General features: G+C 48.9%; 2 protein-coding genes across 4 annotated transcripts in view; one reads left to right on the forward strand and one right to left on the reverse strand.

Annotated features, from left to right (window-relative positions):
• Positions 1–10,503, forward strand: part of TTC4 (tetratricopeptide repeat domain 4) — a 36,991-nt gene extending 26,488 nt beyond the window's left edge. Inside the window, exons 9-10 of the mRNA XM_036842212.1 lie at positions 7,166–7,248; positions 9,319–10,503. Coding sequence (XP_036698107.1) covers positions 7,166–7,248; positions 9,319–9,421 — 186 coding nt within the window. The 3' untranslated portion in view covers positions 9,422–10,503. The remainder of the gene's footprint in view (positions 1–7,165; positions 7,249–9,318) is intronic.
• A 4,607-nt stretch (positions 10,504–15,110) lies between these two features.
• PARS2 (prolyl-tRNA synthetase 2, mitochondrial) lies at positions 15,111–23,400 on the reverse strand. 3 transcript variants are annotated; one of them, XM_036842187.1, is made up of 3 exons: positions 23,332–23,378; positions 20,779–20,911; positions 15,111–20,124 (listed from the first exon to the last, which is right to left on the reverse strand). In XM_036842187.1, exons 2-3 carry the CDS (start codon positions 20,909–20,911, stop codon positions 18,668–18,670), a joined length of 1,590 nt encoding a protein of 529 aa, XP_036698082.1. In that variant the 5' UTR covers positions 23,332–23,378; the 3' UTR covers positions 15,111–18,667. The 3 variants fall into 3 exon arrangements, with proteins under 3 accessions (XP_036698082.1, XP_036698071.1, XP_036698092.1); XM_036842176.1 differs by lacking the exon at positions 23,332–23,378 and adding an exon at positions 21,577–21,643; XM_036842197.1 differs by lacking the exon at positions 20,779–20,911 and having other exon boundaries at positions 23,332–23,400.
• Positions 23,401–23,700: the final 300 nt, after the last annotated feature.

A 23,700-nucleotide genomic window follows, 5' to 3' on the forward strand; every position in this document is an offset into this window, starting at 1 on the left:
TTTTCCCTTCCCCTCAGCCCATAGCATCCACCCTGCTACTTTCTGTCTCTGAATTTATCTCTCATATAAGTGGAATCATACAATATTTGTCCTTTTGTATGTGGCTCATTTCACTTGGTGTAATGTCTTTTAATATTCATCATGTGTAGCATGGGTCAGAATCTTATTCTTTTTTAAGGCTGAATAACATTCCATTGTTGCAACTTGAAAAAAAAAATCACAACTTTACAGAACAAAGAATTTGTCTTCTAACTATTTGAGAGTAAGATGCCAACTGATGCCCCATCACTCCTGAATACTTAAGTGTCTATTTCCTGCAAAAAGGACATTTTCTTTCATGATTCCAATCAATCATCAAAATCAGGAAATTATCTTTGATACACTCTTGCCAGCTAATCCTCACACTCCATCAGTTTTCACAAATTTTCCCCCAGTAATGTTGTTGTTTTTTTTTGGCACACACTACCAATTAAAAAAAAATTTCTTTTAATTGAAGTATAGTTGATTTACAGTATTGTGTTAGTTTCAGGTGTACAGCAGTGATTCAATTATATTTTTTCAGATTCTTTTCCATTATAGGTTATTATAAGATATTGAATATAGTTCCCTGTGCTGTACAGTAAATCTTTGTTGCTTATCTATTTTATGTGTAGTAGTCTGTATCTGTTAATCCCATACTCCTAATTTATCCTCCCCACCCCCCACTTTGGTAACCATAAGATTGTTTTCTGTGTCTGTGAGTCTCTTTCTATTTTGTATGTAGATTTATTGGTATTATTTTTAGATTCCACACATAATGATATCATACAATATTTGTCTTTGTCTGACTTACTTCATTAAGTATAATATTCCCTAGGTCCCATCCATGTTGCTGCAAAAGGCAATATTTTATTCTTTTTAATGGCTGAGTAATATTCCATTGTGTATATATACCGCATCTTCTTAAACCAGTCGTCTGTTAATGGGCACTTGGGTTGTTTCCATTCTTGGCTATTATAAATAGTGCTGCTGTGAACATTGGTGTGCATGTATCTTTTCGAGTTAGAGTTTTCTCTGAACATATGCCCAGGAGTGGGATTGTTGGATCATATAGTAACTCTATTTTTAGTTTTCTAAGGAACCTCCATACTGTTTTCCATAGTGGCTGCACCAATTTACATTCCCACCAACAGTGTAGAAGGGTTCCCTTTTCTCCACACCCTTTCCAGCATTTATTATTTGTAGACTTTTTAATGATGGCCATTCTGACTGATGTGTGGTGATACCTCATTGTGGTTTTTGATTTGCATTTCTTTAATACTTAACGATGTTGAGCATCTTTTCATGTCCCCGTTGGCCATCTGTACGTCTTCTTTGGAGAAATGTCTATTTGGGTCTTCTGCCTATTTTTGATTGGGTTTGATACTGAGTTGTATGAGCTGTTTGTATATTTTGGATATTAACCCTTTGTCAGTTGCATCATTTGCAAATATTTTCTCCTATTCTATAGGTTGTCTTTTCATTTTGTTGATGGTTCCCTTTGCTGTGCAAAAGCTTTTAAGTTTGATTAGGTCCCATTTGTTTATTTTTGGTTTTATATTTTGGCCTTGGGAGACTTAAGAAAATATTGCTACGATTTGTGTCAGAGAATGTTTTGCCTGTGTTCTCTTCTAGGAGTTTTATGGTGTCATGTTTTATATTTAGATCTGAAAACCATTTTGGGTTTATTTTTGTATATGATGTGAGGGACTGTTCTAATTTCATTGATTTACATGTAACTGTCCAGCTTTCCTCAACACTATTTGCTGAAGAAACTGTCTTCTCCATTGTATATTCTTGCATCCTTTGTCGTAGATTAATTGACTGTAGGTGTGTGGGTTTATTTCTGGGCTCTCTATTCTGTTCCATTAAGCTCTATGTCTGTTTTTGTGCCAGTACAGTGCTGTTTTTTGTTTTGTTTTATTTTTGGCTGCATTGGGTCTTCATTGCTGCACACAGGCTTTCTCTAGTTGTGTTGAGCGGGGGCTACTCTTCCTTGCGGTGCGTGGGCTTCTCATTGCAGTGGCTTCTCTTGTTGCGGAGCATGGGCTCTAGGTGCACAGTCTTCAGTAGTTGTGGCATGCGGGCTCAGTAGTTGTGGCTCACAGGCTCTAGAGCTCAGGCTCAGTAGTTGTGGTGCACGGGCTTAGTTGCTCTGCGGTATGTGGGATCTTCCCGGACCAGGGCTTGAACCCGTGTCTCCTGCATTGGCAGGCAGATTCTTAACCACTGTGCTGCCAGGGAAGTCCCTGGTTCTTGCTTTTTTTAATCCAATCTGCCACTCTATGTCTCTTGATTAGAGCATTTAGTCCATTGACATTTAAAGTAATTAATGCTAGGTATGTACTTATTACCATTTTAAACCTTGTTTTCCAATTGTTTTTGTAGTTCTTTGTTCGTTTCTTCTTTTTGTCTTTCCTTTTGTGGTTTGATGATTTTGTTGTAGTATGCTTGAGTTCCTTTATTTTTTTATTTTTGTGAATCTGTTTTATGTTTTTGATTTTTGGTTACCATGGAATTCAAGTATGTTGACCCATAGCTGTATCTACATCTACTTGCCTTTTTTTTTTTTTTTTTTTTTTTTTTGCCACGGTGCATGGCTTGCATGATTTAGTTCCCCAACCAGGGATTGAACCCAGGTCCCAGCAGTGAAAGCTCCAAGTCCTAACCACTGGACCTCCAGGGAATTCCCAGTATCTACTTGGCTTTAAACTGATGGTCATACAAGTTCAAACACATTGTAAAAAAAATCTACATTTTTATACTCCCCCACACACACATTTTCTGATTTTTATGTCCTATTTTTTGTACATCTTCATGCTTATCCTTTTGCTATTAATTGTAGTTATAATTGCTTTTACAAAATTTTTTGATTATTTTTTAATCTGTGTACTGGCTTATTCAAGGATCTTCAACCCTTTTATGTATTTACCTTTTCTGTTGTGATCTTTCCTTTCCAATAGATTCTTGCTTCTTTTCTATTACAGTTAGAGAAGACCCTTCCATACTGAAGACCCTTAGTATTGCTGAATTCTTTTAGTTTTTGCTTGTCTGAGAAATTCTTTATCCTTCCTTCTATTATACATGATAATCTTGCTGGGTAGGTCATCCTAGGTTGCAGATTTTTCCCTTTTGGGACTTCGAATATATCATGCCACTCCCTCTGGACTGCAGCATTTTTGTAGACAAATCAGGTGATAGCCTTATGGGGGTTCTCTTTTAACTGACTCTTTGTTTTTCTCTTTCTGACTTTGGATCTTCTCTTCAACTTTTGCCATTTTAATTATGATATGTTTTGTTGTGGATCTGTTAGGGTTCATCTTGTTTGGGACTCTCTGTGCTTCCTGTACCTGGATATCTGTTTTCTTCTTTAGGTTTGGGAAGTTTTCAGCCATAATTTCTTCAAATACATTTTTGATCCTCTTTTCTCTCTCTCCTCCTTCTGGAACTCCTATTATGTGTAGGTTGGCACACTTTATATTAGCCCATAGATCTCATATGTTGCTTTCATTTTTTTTTTTTTCTTGTTTGTCTTTCTCTCTGCTGTTCTGATTGGATGGTTTCCATTATTCTATTTTCCAGATCACTTATTTGTTCTTCTGTGACATTTAGTCTGCTCTCCATTACTTCTAGATCGGTTTTTATCTCAGCAATTGAATTGTCTAATTTTGATTGGTTCATCTTTATAGTTTTTAGTTCCTTTTTACAGTGATCTGCATTTCTATCGATAATCTTTCTTAATTCCTTTAGCATTTTTATTACTTCTTTTTTGAACTTGGGGTCTTATAGACTGGTGAGGTCTGTTTCATTATTTGTTCTTTCAGGGGATTTCTCCTGTTCTTTTAATTGGAGTAGTTCCTCTGGTTTTTCATTTTACTAAACTTTCACTGTTGCTATGTATTTAGGGAAACAGTTATCTCTTGTGGTCTTAAAAGGGCATTTTTATGTAGGAGTGTCCCTGTGTAGCCTGTGTGTCCAGTATTTTTGGTGTGAGGGCTGGTTTTGGTATGGATGCCTGCCATGTCTTTCCTCAGAGTGTGCTGGCTGTTATTCCCTTGATAGGGAGTGTGACTGGTGTTGCAGTGTCCAGAGCCTGCGTTGGATGTGAGGCTGGGCCTCCTCTTTGCTCCATGGCCTATCAGGGGCGGGGTCTGCTCCTCCATTGTTGGAGTAGAAGCCATGAGGGTCAGGTTCAATCAGGCTTTGTTGCCCTTGAGTGTGTGCCCTGCCCCAAAGGAGGTGGTTGCTGAAGCAGGTGAGGCCCGTGTACTCACGGAGCACTTGTGCACTACCTGTGTAAGCATCCATGATTCACTCAGAAGCAGCCCAAGGTCACGTACCTTTCTCCATTTTGTTCGTCCCAGATCTAGTGCAAGGCTGTGGTGTGGAGTAGGCTGGAGTGGGGGTCAGGGCATTGTGGTTGCAGGAACTGAGGTGGCCATGCTGCCACCTGGGACCTGGGGTTGCCTCTGTGGCAGAGCTCTCCCAGCACCTGGCCACTCCAGATCTGACGCTAAGGTGCAGCGTGGAGTGGGCAGAGCCAGGGTGCTCCCACCGGGAAACCATCACTGCATACTCCCACCCAGGGCCTGCCTGACTGCCCAAGATTCAGCGCCTAGCCACTGTGTGTTCTTGTGGCACTGCCCGGTGTGCGCACTGACAGCGTCTGCCACAGCTAGACTTGCTACTGCTGTTCGGGTGCTGACAGTGGGTTTTGCAGCTACCCCCAAATCACATCTCAGGCCCTCCAGGCTGTCTCTGTGTAGCTAGATTGAGTCCTCTCGCAGGATCTGCCTGCCTGAGATTCAGTGCTTAGCCGCTGTGTGTTCTTGTGGTGCCGCTTGGTGCGTGCACTGACAGTGTCTGCTCAGTTTGGCCCGCCACCCTGGTGCGTACACTGACAGTGGTCTCCATGGTTGTGCTCAGATCACACCCCAAGCACCCTGGTCTGTCTCTGTGCAGCTAGACTGAATCTTTGCCGTGATCTCACACCAGGCTGTGGTGTGGAGTGAGAGTGGCTGAGGCACTGGCCCCTTTGGATTGGGAAGTGCAGCAAGGCGGCAGCCTCCAGTGCAGGTCTCTCTCCACCCTGATTGTTAGCGAGCCAGCACACGCGCAGTCCTCTCGAGTAGAGTCTAGGCTTCTCCAGCCCCTCTCTGTGTCAGCGGATTTCCCAGCAGTCAAGGGGGTTCCCCAGGTTGAGGATCCATCCATGTGGACCTTCTCTTCCTTACAGAGCACTCCCAGGGGTGCCAGTCCCAACCTGATGCTTTTTTCTTCTCTGTCCTATCTAATCACATGGAGATCTTTCTTGCAGCTTTGGTTGTACAGGAGATCTTCTGCCAGTTTCCAGTTAGTTTTCTGTGAGAATTGTTCCACATGTAATTGTAGTTTTGATGTTTGTAGGGGGGAGGTGAGCTCCACGTCCTCCTATTCCACCATCTTGATCCCCCTCCACCTATCCCCAGCAGTGTTCTTTATAGCAAAAGGAATGCCACATTGTACTGTATCTAGTGCTTATGTCCCTTTAGTCTCCTTCAGCCTATGGAAGACTTTCTCAGTCTTCCGGCAACTTTCTTGATCTTACCACTTTTGAAGATTACAAACCAGTTATTCTGTGGAAAGTCCATCAGTGTGTTTCTTTATGACCATGACCTGGATTATGTATATTTGACTGGAATATCACAGAAGCAATGCTGTATTCTTATTGCATCCCATCAGGTGCACATAATTTCAAATGTCCCATTACTGAGGATGTTCACCTTAGTCCCCTGATTGAGGTAGGGGTTTGCCAAGCTTCTCTGCTGTAAAGTTACCCTTTTCCCCTTTGTAATTAGTATTTTATAGGGAGGTACTTTGAAATGATACAAATATCTTATTCATCAAACCATCAACATAATCATTTATATCAGTGGATTTATGGTTTCTTACTTTATTCATTGAGTTATAATCTATTACTGTGGTTATGTTATGCTCAGATTGTCTCAGATTTGGTCAGTGGGAATGCCTTCAAATTTGCTTCTGTGTCCTTTTGACTTGTCTCCATTTTTAGAGCAGTTCTTGCTTTCTGTCACAAGATGTTCAAGGCTCACATTGTGCTTTCCTTGCCTTAGCTGTAGAATCAGCCATTTTTCCCAAGGAGGCCCTGACTCTTTTTGGTGGAAAATGATATTTAGAAGTCAAGTAGTGGGTATATTCATAAGTACAGGGGTGAGGGGCGGAGAATGCTTACTGCTCCAGTGCTGTGTGTGTGTGTGTGTGTGTGTGTGTGTGTGTGTGTGTATGAGCTCTCACTGGGGTCTCCAGTTCTTATCCAACACCATCTCTTTTCTATATTTTTAACAGTAGCTTCTATTATTCTTAATATATTTATTGTTTGATCAATCCCCCTGTATCTAATCCCCCTCCTGTCACCACCAGTGTCCCCTCACCCTCGGGGAACCTTCCTCACCTCAATTGGATTCCTGACTCCCCCCCGTCAGGCTGCTGCCCCAGCACAGTGCCCTCCTCATCCTACATGCACTCTGTCACCCCACGCTGCTTAACCACCCTGCATGAATCTCTTCCTCACCCTGTGTGGGTCCTCACTCCCCCTGCCATGAGTGGCTGCCCTTCTCACCCTGCTTAGCTGGCCAGTCCACAACGAGGATGCCTGTCTCCACTGGCCGGTCTCTGATACCCCTCACCCCCCAGCATCCCTCCTATGCAGATGTCTTCCTCAACCTACTTGGGCTTTGACACCTGCACAGGGCTGTCCCCTGTGTGGACATCTCTCTTCCCCTGCTCTGGGCCACTAGTGCTTTCTTTTCCCACACCTAATGGCTGTTGGACTGAATTGTTAGGGAAGGGAAGGCTCATAGGCCTGGGCTTTCAGTCTTGGCTCCTCTGTTTACTAGCTGGGTTTAGTCAGTAAGTTATTTCCCCTCTGTGAGCCTTGGTTCTGTCTTTGGAAAATGGAGCCAGTAATACCTTTCTTAGTGTCGTGGGAGAGGACTGAGTGCTTTATACTCCACGACTCTATAAGGGAGGCATTCAGCTAATAACAGTTGCATGTCTTTAATGTTTCCCCAGACTTGGCCTCAACATGCCTAGTGCTGCTGAAGCCCTTTATTTGTATCTGACTCCTGCTCCTCTGTTCATCCTGCAGGTCTACTTTGAGGATGACGACAGGTCAGAACTATACCGGGTGCCTCCCAAGAGCACCCTGCTGGAGGTGCTGCAGCACCCCAGGTGAGTCACCTTCATGGGGCTGAGTAGACCAAGAAGGACGCTCAGGCACCATCCCAGGGATACGGCCAGGTTCTCGTTCCACCACTGAGTGTTTGCCTTGTACTCCCCTCCATTCTGCCCTGGATACAAAACTGTGTGAGACAGCGACCACAGAGACTGTCCTGGGCCATCGGCCAAACAGGTTGCAGTGTGATGACTCAGCCCATTGCACTGCAGCCATGACGTCCTCAGGGAGAGGTCAATGGGCCTGGTTGAGAAAGAAGAAGCTGCCTGGCTTTTGTACCAAAAACAGCTGGGATGGCCTTCCTGTTCCTAATTGTGCCTGTGTCCCCTGATATTGTCATATGGAAAGAGCATTGGCTCTTGACGTCAGACACCATCATTTAGTGGCTCTTTGGCTCTGAGCACATACTGCCTCCCTGGGACTGTTTCCTCATCTCTAAAATAGGGATAATAACTGTTGCCTACATATTTCTCAGGTATTTGAGAGAGTAGGAGTCACAGAGCTCTGATGAACTAAGGGGCAGTCTTGCTGTGAGAGGGCACCTTTGTTAGTCGCAGTGGCAGCCAGTTGGATTTGGCAGTTGTCTCTTTCTTCAGCTTCGGGGTGTTCCTGGACTATAAGGGAATGCCCTCAGTAGCTTTGTAAGGTGACTCTTGGGCTACTTTTCCCTAAGCTTTGAGCGAAGCAAATGTCTTGCATCTACGCTAAAAGGGCTAGGGCAACGAGGGTGGTTGGGCGTGGTAGGAAATGAGGCTGGAGGACCAGGTTAGGGCCGTGTGCAACAGCCTTGAATGCCCTAAGGCGCATGAACTCTATCCTGATGGTGGTGTGTGGAGCCCCAGGGGGTGTTCAGGTAAAATTTACCAAGTAATGTACAAAGCTTGTGTACTCTTCAGTGGTGAAGCCTGAAGTAGAGGGTGGATTGGAGAGAAGTGTAGGAGGCACGTTGGGATGGGAGTTGGTGATGTGCTGACTGACTTGGTGTGGGTGTCCAGCTGGCCTTGATGCTTCTGCTTCGGCCTGGCAGGCAGGAGGTGAAGGTTTCTTCAGATATGATCCATGACTTCTCTTGGCAGCGCTTTTTTCTGGCCCTAAGTCTGCCTTCTAGTTTATAGATAAATTTTTAGCTGTTCATTTTCTCAGTTGTTAGCAGATTACCCAAAATTCTTTAAAGGCCCAAGGTCTACTCTACCCCGTCTTCCAGAAAATGGGGGAGAAATCTAAACAGAAAGCAGACTGATTTGTGGAGGAAAACCAGTTTCATGCTTCTCAGAAAGTGTAAATGCACTGGAAATGATTATTTTTTAAATGACTAACATAGGCAGGAGGCTTCGCACAGGTGACTGGCAACTTCAGACCCTGAACTGGGTGCTGGGCCAAGCTACAGGCTCCTCTGTCCGTACCCAAGACCGTGGGGTGCTGCTAACACCCCTGGACCCGGGAGGCCAAGGCCTTGCCTAGCCTGCCCACTCCATTGCTTCATGCCCAACAGCTGCAAACGCTCTAGTGACCCGCACCTCCTGGCTTTTGCTCCCCCATGCCCCATCTCTACCCCTTTTTCAGTTAACGCAAGCTGAGACATGGCAGCTTCCCGGAAGCCTTTCCTGATTCCCCTTTCCCATAGAGGGAATCACGTCCCTTGGGCTAACACCGTACCTCACAGATGCTTCTATAGTTGTGCCTTGCTGTCATTATTTATCTCCCTCCCCCCAGAGAGGGATGGTGATTTTTGGTTGTTGTTTAATGAGTGTTTTCAGCAAGGGGCCTGGCTTACCCTGGGCACTCACTGTTGAATGAAGGAATGAAAGCGTGTGCTTGTTTTATTTCACGTTTAGCCATAGATATACATGATGCTATAGGACGGGCCCAAAGGTTCTTGCTAGGTTCTAAGGGAGAGAGGGTCATGCTAATTTGCAGACTTATAAACAACCAAACAAATAAATATGCTGAACTTGCATTTTAATGTTGACTCATATCTAAAGGTTCACCTTGACTTGTTGGGAAGGTCCATGGATGATTAAGATTGCAATTCAATTAACCCCTCTCTTTTATTGTGTTCACTGCAGGTACTTTGTAAAAGCCCTGACACCAGCATTTTTGGTCTGTGTAGGATCCTCTGCTTTTTGCAGGAATTATCTCCGGGGGAGAAAGGTGTGCCAGGTAAAGTGACCGGGCCACGCTGTGAGAGCCAGGCCCCTTGGACCTCCTCCCCGCTCCTCCTCCTCAGCCTGGGGTCTAGCACACTTGAATCAGCAGGACCTACTCCTAGAATCCAGCACTTTATTTCTGTCACCCTGGGGACAGGCCTTCCCTGCATCGTGGTTGGGGAGGAGCTGCCGACTTCCTGAACTGCAGCCTCTCTGGTCAGAGTGCTGAGCTCCAGCTGGTCTTCACTCACCTCTCTTGGTACAAAACTCCGTGCCTTGGTCATGACATCCTTGGACTCACTGTGAGCTGTGTTAACCACCAGCCTCCATCTCTGACCTGAGGAACTCACTGGTCTGCGGATGCTGACTCACAATCCAGTGACGTGGTTCTGAACCTGTGTGGAGTCAGAGGCCTTAGAGAAGCTACGGCTCACACTGCAGACATACACAAACCACGCGTGTAATTGTAAGGTATCAGAGCTGAGAGACTCGGGCCTCCCGTGACTTCACGAGCACAGACGGCTGCTCTGTGGGGATGCTGTAGATCCCTTGGGGTGAGATCGGGCCAGGAAAGCCAGGTCCTGTTTCTGCATCTATAAAGACCTACAAACTGGGGTCCTCCAGAACCCCTAAAATGTTTGTCACTTTTCCTAATCTTTGCAGTATGGAGAACTGTGACATACTTGGACAGTATGTCACAGTTTTCACATTTCAGAATTTTATGCCTTTTAAACTGGAAATCTTTTTGTATATTGAGTCACTGTCAATACGTTGTATTTTTGTCTGCAGCTATTTGCTTCCTCCTTTCTAGAGGATTTTATATACCCTTACCTTGCGTTGCCCACCCCGTCCCCCAGGGAAGAGTGTACTTCCCTGCTCGTGATGCAAAGGGATGTGAGTGGACATGTCCAGACCGAGCTTACAGAGCATCATGTGGTAGGCTTTTGCTCTTTTCCCTCTGCCGTGGGAACATATTTCCCAGAGAGGGGCTGTTCCTTTAGCCTGGGTGTCAGATGCTAAGACACGTGGAGCAGAGCGGAAGCAGCTGGCCTGCAGCCATTGACTGTAACATGAATGAGAAATAAATGTTTGTTGTAGTAATAAGCACTGAGATTTGGGGGTTGTTTGTTACTATATAGCAAAGCTAACTGATACATCATTAAACTGAAACCAGCTGCTCTACTTAAGATCGACTAATTTGGGGTTTTGTGCTGTGCCTGCCTTCGTCTTTGAAGGGCATTTTGCTGTGGAATATTTACAAAGGACCAGGCAGCTTTCTTCCAGGTGCGGGTCCCTGCCTGTGGCTTGTGGCCAGAGAGCCGAAGTCCAGCCTCCATCCTAAGCCTGGCTTAGGCCACACTGAGGCCATCCTCTCTCACTTTCCAGCTGGACTCCATGCTTTGTGTAAGAGGCTAACATTCAGCTAGCAGCAACCCCAGCAGGCATTGCAGGGTTCCCTGCAGGAGCCACCACACTCTCATGGGGCAGAGCAGGTTCCAGGGTGCCGCCTTACTCACCTGTGACACAGACTGGTTACCGTGCCCCCTTCTGGACACTGAGGCTGGAGTGAGATGCCAGATGAGAGCAAATTGTACGGTCAAAAGTATACGCACCTTGAGAACGATCCTTATGTGACCATCATCCCTGTCACCCAGCCCTTTCACAAGACTCCTGGCAGTCAAGTCCTCAGTCATTTCTGCTCCACCTTCTCTTCAGTCCCTGCCCCTGCTCCAGCTGGGGTGGGACACAGGCAGAAAGGGGAGAGAAGGGACTTAGGATGGCGGGCTGTGAGACCAGAGGTAGGGTCCCAGTGCTGCTGACTTGCTGTGACTGTGAATGAGGGACGGCCACGTGGAGAACGGTCCCTGTTCCCCCCTCACAGGCATGTCTGAGGCCCTGCTGTGCAGATACCGTGTGCAAAGTGCTCAGTGCAGTGCCTGGCGCATAATTACTAATAACCAACTCTTAACTCAGTGAACTATACGCAGGGGCACATCCATGCACACCCGTAGCACTTAGACCAGTGATTCTCAACCAGAGGCAGCTTTGCATCCTGGGGGGACATTTGCCAGTATCTAGAGACATTTTTGGTTGTCACAACTTGGTGGAATGCTAGTGGGTGGAGGCCAGGGATGCTGCTAAACAACCTACAGTGCACAGGGCAGCCCTCACAGCAAAGATAGCTGGCCCAGATTGTCACTAGTGCTGAATTAGAGAAAGGCTGCACTAAACCTTCCAGAAGGGAAGCTCTCAGTGGGCAGGGGCCAGGTGAGGGGCTGGTCTGACTGCCCAGGCCTGACACACAGTGGGAACTCAGTGTGTGCCGATGAGTGGATGGAAGAATGAAGGAACTAATGAATAAAAAAAATTAGCCAGAGTCCTGTCCCAAGGCCCCACTTGCATACACACAGCGCTAGTAAAGGCATTCCCAAGCTCACACCCAGTGTGGCCACCTTACACCTCTTCCAGGAAGGCTCCTGGCCTCCCAGTCCATGGCTCTGCCTCTTCTGACTTCTGCCATCCTCTAAGGGTCGCCAGGCGAGTGAAACCGGTTCGGACTTAGGAGTGACCTACAGAAGTTAGGATGAGAACCTGGCTGGGGTGAGGAGCAGGGGGCCCCGTGAGCCCCACCTGCCTGGCATGTGTGCCCACACCCCCTTCCAGAGCACAAGGCCTCACCCAGCCTTGCCCCACTGCAGTGGCTATGATGGTGGGCAGCGCAGCCCAGCTGAGCACAGCCAGGAGTGTGGGGGAAGGGCCCTAGGCACTCCCCTTCCTCAGGGGCAGAGCCTGCGGGGTTGGGGACAGGTGGCCCTCACGTGAAGCGGATGTGTGCAGTGGGACCTGTGGGCCTGGCCTTCACCTGGTGCCTCCCCGGCCGCCTGCCCATGCCTGGGATTCCAGCAGAGCCTAATCAGAGCTCCCCACAAGTTCTTCTTAACCCCTCGCCACCTCATTTTACAGATGAGGAAACTTAGGCCCAGAGGAGGGACAGGGAACCAGCATCCTTGGCTTCCCCAACTTGAGGCAGAGCCTTTCCCACCAACCCAGGGCCCCTCCTTCCCACAAGACTAGAGTGTGGCCCTTCCCAGGGCCAGGGGTCAGGGATGGAGGTGAGACCCCCCCACACACACCCTGTCTGGTTACCTCTGTGGATTTAGGGTGGTAGCTGGAGAACTGGGTGGAGGAACAAAGCCCTCTTATGCCAACCCCTGATGAAACACACTGCTGGCAGTTGCACAAGGGAAGGCAGAGAGATGATGGCCATCAACACGGAGTGCAAGCAGTGTGCAAACCATGTACCTGAATTCCCTCATCCTAACAGCCATGCTCTCAGGTCTGTGATCCCAATTTTATGAATAAGGAGATGGGGGCATGCAGTCTCACCAGTGAGTGTCAGAGCCAGGATCTGAACCCCAGCATCTCACTCCAGCGCCCACCTGCCTCCTTTCCCATGTTCCTTTCATTCCATTTGCTTTACAGACGTTTAATGGGCACCAACCAAGGGCAGGGCATCAGATAGCCTCTGCCTTCAGGGTCATGCTGTTGAGTGGGTGTCATAAACCTAAACCTGGGCTGAGAACTGCTCCAGTGAAGAGAAATGCAGCCACGACAAGCAAGTCTGTCCATGCCCCTGCTCCCTGTTCCCCCATCAACACTCTTGGTGTGGCATTCAAGGCCCTTCAGGGTCTGGCCCTTTACCTCTGCAGCTCCCTCTGTCTCCAGCCTCCTTAGCCCAGCCATCCTGGCCTCGGTTCAGCTATAGGGCAGGAGGGTGCACTGGCTAGAGTATCAGCTCTGGAACCACGCTGCCTGCCTTCTAATTCCAGCCCCATGAGCCACTAGCTGAGTGGCCTCGGGCACTGGTCCTCAGTTTCCTCATCTGCAAAATGAGGATAACAGCATCTACCTCATGCAGATGCTGTGAGAATTAAATGAATTAATCTATGTGTAGCACATGGAACACAGCTTGCCTCATACCAAGTGTTTGTTTAATCTATGGAACTTAACTTTTTATTCTCCAATCTTGCCATGCTCTTAGCTTTGGACTTTTGCACATTGTTTCCTCTGTCTGGAAGACTCTTTCTTCCACTTCTTCCCCTCCCTCCATTCCCACTGTTCCCCCCTTTACTATTTAACACCTAGTCTTCCATTAGGCCCAGGTGCCTCTTCCAGGAAGCCCTCCCGGCTTCTTATCACATCCCATGATACCTGCACCATCCCTACACTTACACTACACAGTAATTGTCTGATTACTGGATGGTTGCTCCCACTTCTCTGGAAACTGAGTCAAGGACCCTGAACTGTGCATCATGTACTCCCAGGACCTAGCACAGCACCTGCTCAGCACACAGCAGGTGCACAACAAATAATTACTGACTGATGACACAGGCAGGAGTGATGAATTCTGCACAGATGCAGTGCGGGGAGCCACCACACATGACGGATGTGGGCCGTTCAGTTGAAGAAGGGATTGGTGGGGTTGGGAGAGGTGGGAGGGTCTTCAAGCAAAGGCAAGGAGCCTTGAAAGGGCATATTCCAGGGGTAGCGTGCGGGCTGGCTGGGCTTGGTAGTAACGGCTGCCATCTATTGGGCACTTAGGATATGCCAGACAGCGTCCTAGAGTGCTTCATGTGGATGAGCTCAATCCTTGCAACACCTCTGGGAGGCCAGGAGCTCAGCAACATTTTACTGAGAAGAAAAGTGGCACAGAGGATAAGCAGCTTACAGAGCCAGCTAGTGAAGAGTGGGCCAGAACCTGAATTCAGACTCCCCTAAGCCCCTCAGGAGATACTAACAGTGGCAAGACTGGGCCTCTGCCTCCAGGAGTTGGCAACAAACCCAGCGGCCCTCCTGCTCACTCCAAGGTCATGGTAAAGTCTTGGCGCTCACCGTGACCTGCAATGTCCCTGACGTGTCTACCTGGGTAGAAGAATTCAGCCTGCAGAAACCCCTGCCAGCACCCAACATCCTGCCCATGGCACTTCCGTCAGACCATGCGCTTTCTGGGTGAGTTGGGCAACAAGTTCTATCCTTGTACATGGGGTGTCCTCACCGGTAAGTGCCTCCACCTCACTCTCCTGGCCCTACACAGTTTTAACCACAAGCTTATGAGCAGCGTTGAGAGCTGCCGGCTTAATAGGAGTGGACACCATCCCCGCACAGAGGAGGGGCCTGAACGTGGGAGCCTAAAGTTGCCACCCCATTGTGGTGGCCCACGTGCACTGCCCACCCACCCACTGAGCGCAGAGGACTAACTGACCTTCCATAAGGGCACCTGCCACTTCCCAAGCACCTGCTGTGAGCAGGCACTGCTGTCCCCGTTCTACCGATGAGGAAGCACAGGGGTATGAGAAGTATCTTGCACAAGGTCACATACCTACTAAATGGCCCAGGCAGTCTGACACCAGAGTCTCTAGTCTGGGTCACTATGATGTAAGTCATTATTTTAAATTAAGTGAAGTACCTTGACTTTTTTTCCCCAAAGTTCACAGTAACATCATAAAAATCTTTATTTTCCCATTTTCCACATTATAGAAAACTTTAAAAAATCCTCTTCCTAACCCTAAAACAAAGCCGTGTGTGCCCTTGATGCGTGACAATTCTAAAATGCACTCTGGCGTCTAGGTGTAGAAATGGACAGTGGGAACTATGTGAAGAGGCCTGGCGCTTAAGTAGTTAAGGAAATGACAATTTCGAGATTTCCGCAAAGCTCCTTTATTGATAGCCCAGCAGGTGTTTCTTCCATTAAAACACCGAATATTAATGGAGCCCTTGATTTACATTCTAAACTTGATTTACACAACGGTTTTGTTATGCACCAGCCTTTGTCCTCAAGTATTATTTCTGCTAAACATTTCTCAGCCAGTTGCTTCTCCATCTCCCCAAGGAATGAGCAATGATAATACAGCCTGTACCTGTTATTTTGCCAGCAACCCCATTTCATCAATTTATGGCAAGAGGTAACATTGGCAAGTTCAGAAAGGAGAGAGGAAGGTACACGGTTTGAAAATGTCTGTCTTTCCTCTAAGGAGATGGAACCATTCTGCAGGCGTTACTTAATTCTTGCTCGTGGCACTCCCCAGGAAGGTTGTGAAGCAACATATCAAAAAAACAAAACCCAGGTCTCGGGATAATGTTAACAGCAGAACATCAGCTCCCAATGGGGTATTTCCTAAGTCATCCCATGTAAGGGAAGCATTTCCTGAGAGCACACTAAGGGTTAAGCTTTTCATATAAGTCAGCTCAGCCAACCCTTAGACAACCCAGGGAGGTAGGTACCATTATCATGAGCGCATCTTACAGATGAAGAATCTGAGATACACAGATGCACAAAGGACAAGTTATTTGTCTAAGATCACATCCCTGCTAAGTGGTGGATTTAGGACTGTCTATTCAAGGTTCTGATCTTTCCACCAAATTATACTGCCCCTGGCTACAGGACACTGGCTAAGTAATCAGGAGACCTGGGTTTCAGTTCAGCTTGACCTTGAGCAAATCACTGTGCTCCTTGTATGTGTCTCCCTTGGAAAATAGAGCATGGGTCCCTGTTTCAAACCTACAGCACTTCTGTAGCTCAAAGGCTGACTCAGCCAGACATCACTCCCTGCAACAAGATGGACCCAAGGTAGCCTAACTTAGGGGACGTAGCACCTGGCCTGCAATCAGGCGGTTTGCCAGTAAGATGGGTTGTGGCAGGTTAATTCCCACTGCAGGCCTGTCTCCCATCTGTGAAACGAGGGCTGGACAGGCACGCTCCAAGTTCTCCCATTCTAAAGGTCCATGATTTTCCATCACCCTCAAATCGTTCTGTGTCATACACATTTATGAGGTTTTAAATTAATTGGTTCTCTATTCCCTGAGTCTGATTTTTTTTAATGAGGCAAATGCATATTTATTTATTTATTTTTGGTCACACCCTGCAGCATGTGGGATCTTAGGTCCCCGGGGGATTGAACCCGTGCCCCCCTGCAGTGGAAGGGTGGAGTCTTAACCACTGGACCACCAGGGAAGTCTGAATCTGATTTTAAAAGTGCTTATTCTTACATTAGGCTAGCCTTCCATAAATAAGTAGGCTTATGGAGCACAAATTTAAAATTAAAAATATATATTTAAAGCACCCATTTGCACGAATTCTAATTTCTCTACTTCAGGCTAACTTGATCAGACAGACATAAATAATCTTTTACTTATCGGAATCATTTTGCCCAGGCAGAGGCCATGCGGTATAGTGGGACAGGCACAGGTTTTGGTCAGTACTCAGATTCTAGCTCTGATACGTAATAGATGTGCATCCTTGATTAAGTTGCTTAAATGGAGTTTCAGGTTTCCTCATCTGTAAAATGAGGATTTCACAGCACCTACCTTGCACAGTTTTAAGGTCTGAACACAGCACATAAAAGGGTCTCACAGCACAGTGGCACATGCAGGCCCTCAACAAATGAATGACCAGACCACTGAAAGCAGAGAGCTCACATCAATCTGACAACGCACAACCGAAATGACTCAAATACTCAACCTTGCAATGTAGCCTCAGAAGGCACTCCATCGACTTTACGAATTAGAATCATCTGGGGAGTTTTAAAACTGCCGATGCCTAGGCCACACCCCAGAACAGAACCTCGGGGTGGGACGCAGGGGATTCCACTGTGCAGCCAAGGGTAAGATTCCTGCCTTACAATCCAGTCCTTCTGGGTTTGCTCTCAGAATCCCTGTCTCCTGGCCTGAATGCTGGCCCAGAGCCCAGCGGCAGGCCTGGGAGTCATTAGGAAACCTGATGGTGTGTGCTGGGGGTGAGGTTACTCTGGCAGGAACAGTGGTCACAAGCTGCTGGGAAGCTGTTTGGCAGGTAGAACAACAGGCCGAGACAAGAACTTCAGCGCACTAGGAATCAACCTAGGACCCCAGCCTCAGGGAGCTGACCATCAACAAGAGGCTGGCCCCCATACAGTGAGCTGTGCCCGCAAAGCGAAAAAGAAGGGCGTCGGTGCTGAGCAGGCGAGCATAGGGGGAGCCAAAGACAGAACCACTGCCAGGAGCTGCCGAGCATGTTTCAGGAGGGGGTGGCTTTGAGCCTGGCCCTGAGAGATTCTTGTTAGGTTTGGACAAGCCATGACCCTGGGGGCCGAGGATGGAGAACCTGATTCTGCTCCTGGAAGCAGGAGCAATGAAAGCTCAAGCCCGCTGCCAGTTCTCCCCAGGGCGCAGGCAGAGACCTTCTCTTAATATTCACCGCTGTCGTGCGTGGCGCTAGGATGCAACTCTGCACGCAGAACGAAGTCACCATGGCACTTGAAGCCTGCTGCCCCTCACACTTGTGGAAAGAAATGGTTTAACACACATTTTCCCAGCCACCCAATTTTCTTTTTTGAGTGGAGAAAGAGTAGAAAAAGGAAAGTTTCCAGGCAGGAAGCCGCTGCACTGTTAACATGGCAGGTGTTAGCACTGTTTCCAATTAACATGCAAGGCTCATCCCAATCGTTTGACTTTATTCAATCAATATAACATGACCTCAGTGCTAAGCCACCTCAAGAGGAAGGGCCAGGTCTCTGGAGGTGGTTTGGGGGCCCTTAGCTAACTGTATTAACCTTCTGGGTAGCTTAGACGATGGAGGATCAGAGGAACAGATCAGATCTGATCTGCCTGTCATGAACCTCTCGGGGAACCAGCCAGTCACAGCTGTAAGGACCTTACAGATCTAGTTCCATTTTCTCACATCACAGATGGGGAAACTGAGGCCCCAGCAGGGGAGGGGTCGTGTCCAAGTCACCAGTGAGTCAGTGGCAGTCAGGTGTCCTGATTCTTCTCCCCAGACCATCAGGCCAACTTCTCAGTGGAGGAAGACAGGCGGGCGGCCTCTCTGGACCAAATGCAGCAAGAGGGCCGTGGTTGGACTGCTGGAGCTGGAAGGGCCTCGGCCACTGGGGAGGCCCCATCCTACACATGGGAAACTCCTCTGAGAGGAGGGAAGTGACTCTCCTGAGGGCCAAGATGACAACTTGGCTCCTTCTAGCCACTACCTCCGAATAGAATATGAAAGGAATGATATGTGGCAGCAGGGCCAGCCAGACAAAGGGATCAAGATAATGATTTTAAATACAAATAGTCCGAACAGATGACTGGATAACAATTGGTTTTCCTAACATGGTCTCACCTTCCATGAGCTGCCCTCTTTCTGGGGAGACCAGCTCTGGAAAGCAGTATAAGAAAGGCAGCGTTAGAATGAACACCGAGACTGTGAGATGCGGTGGGAGGGGTCCGGGGGCGTTTAGACAACCTGCACTTGGCTCAGTAATTCCAGGACTCCCTCTCTGGTGAGGAAGACCACCTCTCCGGTGTTCTGGCACCAAACCTCAAAATGTGCAGGGTCGTCCAGGGCCCTCTTGCCCGCGATGATCACAAAGGGGTAGCCGAACTTGTTGGCGTCTTTCAGTCTGTTTCCAATGGTCAGATGGGTCCTGTCATCCAGCAGGACCTCCCCTTGGAGCTGCGGCACCACCTCTGTGATGTGGTCATACAGGTGCCCTGTGAGCTCTGCGGCCGCCTCCTCCTTACTGCCCTTCTTGGGGGAAATGAGGCAGACTTGGTAAGGGGCCAGGAGGCTGGGCCAGCGGATGCAGTCTTCTGTAGCGAGAGCTTCAATGACAGCGGCCAAGATCCGCGTCACACCCAAGCCATAGCACCCCATTTCAGCCAGGGATGGCTTGCCGTGGACATTGGTGAACTGGGCACTGAAAATGGAGGAGTACTTGGTGCCCAGGTAAAACGTGTGCCCGACCTCGATGCCTTTGGTTTTGGTCAGTGGCCCCTGGCAAGCAGGGCAGTTTGTCTGTGACAAGTCCAGAGTCTCCATGTTGGCCGAAAAGCCGCAGCTGGGACAGACTGCAAGCCGGTCCTCTCCGACGTCCACCGGCAGCTGGAACTCGTGAGACATCGTGCCCCCGATGCTGCCCACGTCTGCCTGGACCTTGACGCACTGCAGCCCCAGCCTGTCAAACAGGCTGCTGTAGGCATCACACACCAGGCTGTAGGTCTGCCGGGCGGCCTCAGGGGAGGAGTCGAAGGTGTACATGTCCTTCATGTAGAACTCTCGGCCTCGGAGAAGACCAAAGCGGGGCCTGGGCTCATCCCGAAACTTCCTCGTCACCTGGTACAGCAGGAGCGGGAGCTGCTTGTAGGACAGTGTCTGCTGGGAGGCAATCAGGGCTGTAATGGCTTCCTCGTGAGTTGGTCCTAAGCAGTACTCCTTGCCGTGTCTGTCTCTAAGTTTTAGCAGCTCCTTGCCCATCGAGTCCCACCGGCTGGTGGCTCGCCAGAGCTCTGCTGGGCTGAGGCTGGGCATGTTGACCTTCTGTCCCCCGATGGCCTGCATCTCCTGGTCTATCACCCGCACAAGCTTCTCCATGGCACGGACAGTATAAGGCAGGAGGTGGTAACAGCCGGAGCTTGCCGGGTGAATCAGGCCCACCTGCAGCATCAGCCGCTGGCTCTTACAGGTCAGCTCGCCAGATCTGCCCTCTAGAGAGAGCACCTGGTCTTCCCGAAGGTTCTGGGGCTGGAACATGCGGGACAGCGCCAAGCGCTTCCCTCTCCCTGGGGCACGGTGGTGAAACCTGTGAGGAACATACCCCGAGAGCTGGGGACTGCAGGTGGCCCAGGCAGGCAGCGCTCTGCATCTTGTCAGCAGCCCTTCCATCACACCCCGGCGTAAGGAGGCACTTGCGCCTGAAGAAAAACGAGCCGAGCGGAAATAGGTGTTAACTGTGATCCAGCACCCTGCAGTAGTCAGCGCAGGCTGGTCTCCAACAAACTTCTACAACCACCACCGATCTTGCGGATGCAAATCCTTTCTTTTCTAATATCCTAGCAGATCAAAGTACTATTGTACTTCTCTCACCATTTACTGCTGTTTAAAAAAAAAAAATCAATATTTTCCCGTTTATGGGACTTCCCTGGTGGCGCAGTGGTTAAGAATGCGCCTGCCAATACAGGGGACACAGGTTCGAGCCCTGGTCCAGGAAGATCCCACATGCCGCAGAGCAACTAAGCCTGTGCGCCACAACTACTGAGCCTGCGCTCTAGAGCCCACGAGCCACAACTACTGAAGCCCATGCGCTCTAGGGCCTGTGTGCCGCAACTACTGAGCCCACGTGTTGCAACTACTGAAGCCCGTGCGCCTAGAGCCCATCCTCCACAACAAGAGAAGCCACCGCAATGAGAAGCCAGTGCACCACAACGAATACTAGCCCCCGCTCGCCACAACTAGAGAAAGCCCACATGCAGCAACGAAGATCCAACGCAGCCAAAAATTAAAAAAAAAAATTAAATTAAAAAAATATATATATATATTTTCCCATTTATAAAAATACAACAGCATACTGTGGAGACACCAATGCGTGGTGACAGCATTGGCTCTGGAATCAGGCAGCTTGGATCCCAGTCCGGCTTCCCAATAACTGCACACTGTGTAGCTTGGGACATGACTCAACTCCTCTGTGCTCAGTTTCTTCATCTGTAAAATGAAGGGACCCACCATATAGGTTTATTGTGGGAATTTAGAGAAGAGTTATAAGAAGTTATTAGAACAGTATCTGGTATAGTCTATGAACTGAATCTAAGTTTGCTAAGAAAAACAGAAACAAAAAAGAAAGGAAATCAACTATAATCAGCCCAGAGACAACCGCTACTGACGATCCCTTGTCTCTTTTGCGAGCCCTGTCTTTGCCCACAAGCCCCCGCCCCACCCATGCCTTCAATGTCCTTAATGTCTCTTCCCCCCTCACAGCACACAGTCCCTGGTCAGGCCACATGGTCATGGCTCCGAGTCAACATCTCCATTCTGTACGTTGTGCCTCTTAAGCTTCACATCTACCCATCCCACTGCCTCCTAGAGAACACACTGCATGAGTACTTCACACTCAGCACCCCACAGGGAGCTCAGCATCTTCCCCCTAAGCCTGCTCCCCGTCCAGCGCTGCCTGTCACTCTGAATGGTAGTGCAAGCCACCCGTTGTCCAAAACAGAAACGCAGGTTCATCCACTCTGAGCTCCCTCTGTGCCCCACCTTCACCAACCCCTCTGGCCCTGTGATTCCTACTGCTTCACTTGCTTTTGATTCTGTGCCTTCTCTCCACCTCCACAGCCTCCACCCAGCTCCAGGCCACCATCATCTCTCACCTGGGCTACTGCAACAGCCTCTTCACTTGGGCTCCCAGCTTCCAGGCCCACCCTCCTCCAATCCATTCTCCACTCTGTAGCCACAGGGGATACTTCCAAAACACATACAGCAACAGCTTTTCTTGCTTAAAATCCTCCAACAGCTTCCTGCTACCCTTAGAATCAGGTCTAAGCTTCTGACCTTCACAGTGCACATGGCCCCATGTGAGCTAGCTGCTGGTCCCCTCTGGCCTCCTCTCACCAGTGCCCTCTCTGTGCTCCAGCTTCAGCAGACTCATTATTAAAACACAGTTCATTTTGTGTAGAATGCTCCTCCCCCCTTTGCATACCAACTTCTACTCATCCTCCAGGCCTTAGGAGTGAGTGCCACCCTGTCTTCTAGGATGCCTTCCTTGACCCACTCCCCATACCCCAAAGGCCAGATTCTCCTGCAGCAGCCCCTGATCCCCTACCAAACACCAATCACTCTTTGGAGTTACTGCTCCTTCCGCTGCCGGTCTTCCCCCAGGCAGTCAGCTCTGTGGAGGAAAGGACCAGATCTGACTCGCTCACCACTCAGCACAGAGCAGGGGCTTACTAGACAAGTGTCTAATGAATGAGCACGGAGGTTTCTGTATGATTTTACAAAATATTCACACATTCCTAAGGGCAGTACAACATTTCATTGACTAGATCAAAAACGATTCTCCAGAGAGTTGTTAATTTTCTCTGTTGTATGTAATCTACAACAGAAGGCTTTCTTTTCTTTTGTTATATATTTGGGAGAGATCTTCAGGAATGGAATTACTGAGGCAAAGGGTATAAACTCTTTCAAGGTTCTTGATTTATGTTGCCAAATTTAGTGAGCACCCCTGATCTTCAGCAAATTCCATGGGACAAAGCTCTTCTGCAGTATGCTGAGAACAGGTTACTAATTCCCCTCAGCTCTGGGAAGCTCAAATCCCCCCAGGTGGTTCCCTCCAGCTTTCAGCAGCCTCAATCCTCCAGCTGGTCTCCTCCAACCTCAAGCAGCTTCATCCATTTCCCCGGGGCACTGTACAAATATTATCATTTCCTATGTGGCCTATGACCTGAAAACGGCTGGGAGGCACCGCCACAGAGCCCTAGTGTGACTGCGTGGAAAAGTGCAGGCCTGGAGGCAGGGCACACGTGGTTGACACCTGGAGCCATCACTTAAGGTCCCACCTCGGGCCCGTGGCCCAAGCCAGAAACTCCTTCACCCCTGACTCCTCCTCAAGCAACTGAGTCTGTCTCCAAGATTTCTCTCAAGTCCACCCCCTCTCCTTTCTTTCCCTCACTTTCTCAGCTTGGGTTGAGAAGGCCCTCAGTACAGCTTGCTACATTACGGTAGCCCAGTGGTTCTTAAATTTAAGCAAGCATCAGAATCACCTGGAGGGCTTGTTAAAACACTGATGGTGGGGCCTCATCCCCTAAGTTTCTGATTCAGTAAGTCTGGGGTGTGGGCAGAGAACCTGTATTTCTAACAACTTCCCAGTCACAACGACCCGAGGCAGACAAGGAAGGAAGTCCTACGATTTCACAACGGAGGAAACAGACTAGGAGACGAGTATTATTCAAACGTTTGTGATGGTGACCCCGCCCCAATCCAAGGACGAGATGCACGTGGGAAAACGGACACCACGGTCCTCGGTCTCCGCGCGCACAACCGAGCCCTCTCTTCATTCCGCAGCCCCTCCCTCAGCCCGTCCCTCAGCCCTCAGCCCCCAGCCCTCACTGTCACCCACGATCACCAACCGTAGTCCAAGCGAACTCCGGCCCCTCAAGGGCCGCCGCGCCGAGCCCCCGCGCCTGCGCCAGGGGCGTGTCTGCACCAAGCCCCGCCTCCTGTCCTTCCCACCAGTCACAAAGCCGCGCTCACGGGGACTGGCCCCACCCCACTCTAGACGCCAGTGAATTGCTTGCCGGAAACTTAGGCAAGGAGAGAGAATGGCCTCATAGGTTGGCCTACGCAGCAATAAGTAAATCACCGTCCCGGAAGTGCCCTCTAGGATTGAGGGAGGTGTAACTCTATGATCAAGGCCGCGGGCCTAGGTTTTGAGTCTGGTGTTCCCGCCCACTGCCAGGGCCCGCCCCACTCTCTGAATAGGAGAACTGCCGGCTGTA

The sequence above is a fragment of the Balaenoptera musculus genome, chromosome 1 (genome assembly GCF_009873245.2).
Source record: "Balaenoptera musculus isolate JJ_BM4_2016_0621 chromosome 1, mBalMus1.pri.v3, whole genome shotgun sequence".
In the NCBI taxonomy this organism is placed as follows: domain Eukaryota; kingdom Metazoa; phylum Chordata; class Mammalia; order Artiodactyla; family Balaenopteridae; genus Balaenoptera; species Balaenoptera musculus.

Coding starts and splice junctions, on each gene's coding strand:
- PARS2 (XM_036842176.1), bottom strand. CDS start 21,642: ATGGATTGGAGGAGGGTGGGCCTGGAAGCTGGGAGCCCAAGTGAAGAG. Junction 20,912..21,576: donor AGGCTGTTGCAGTAGCCCAG/GTGAGAGATGAT, acceptor TTCATTTTACAG/ATGAAGAAACTGAGCACAGA. Junction 20,125..20,778: donor CACGCATTGGTGTCTCCACA/GTATGCTGTTGT, acceptor GTTTTTCTTCAG/GCGCAAGTGCCTCCTTACGC.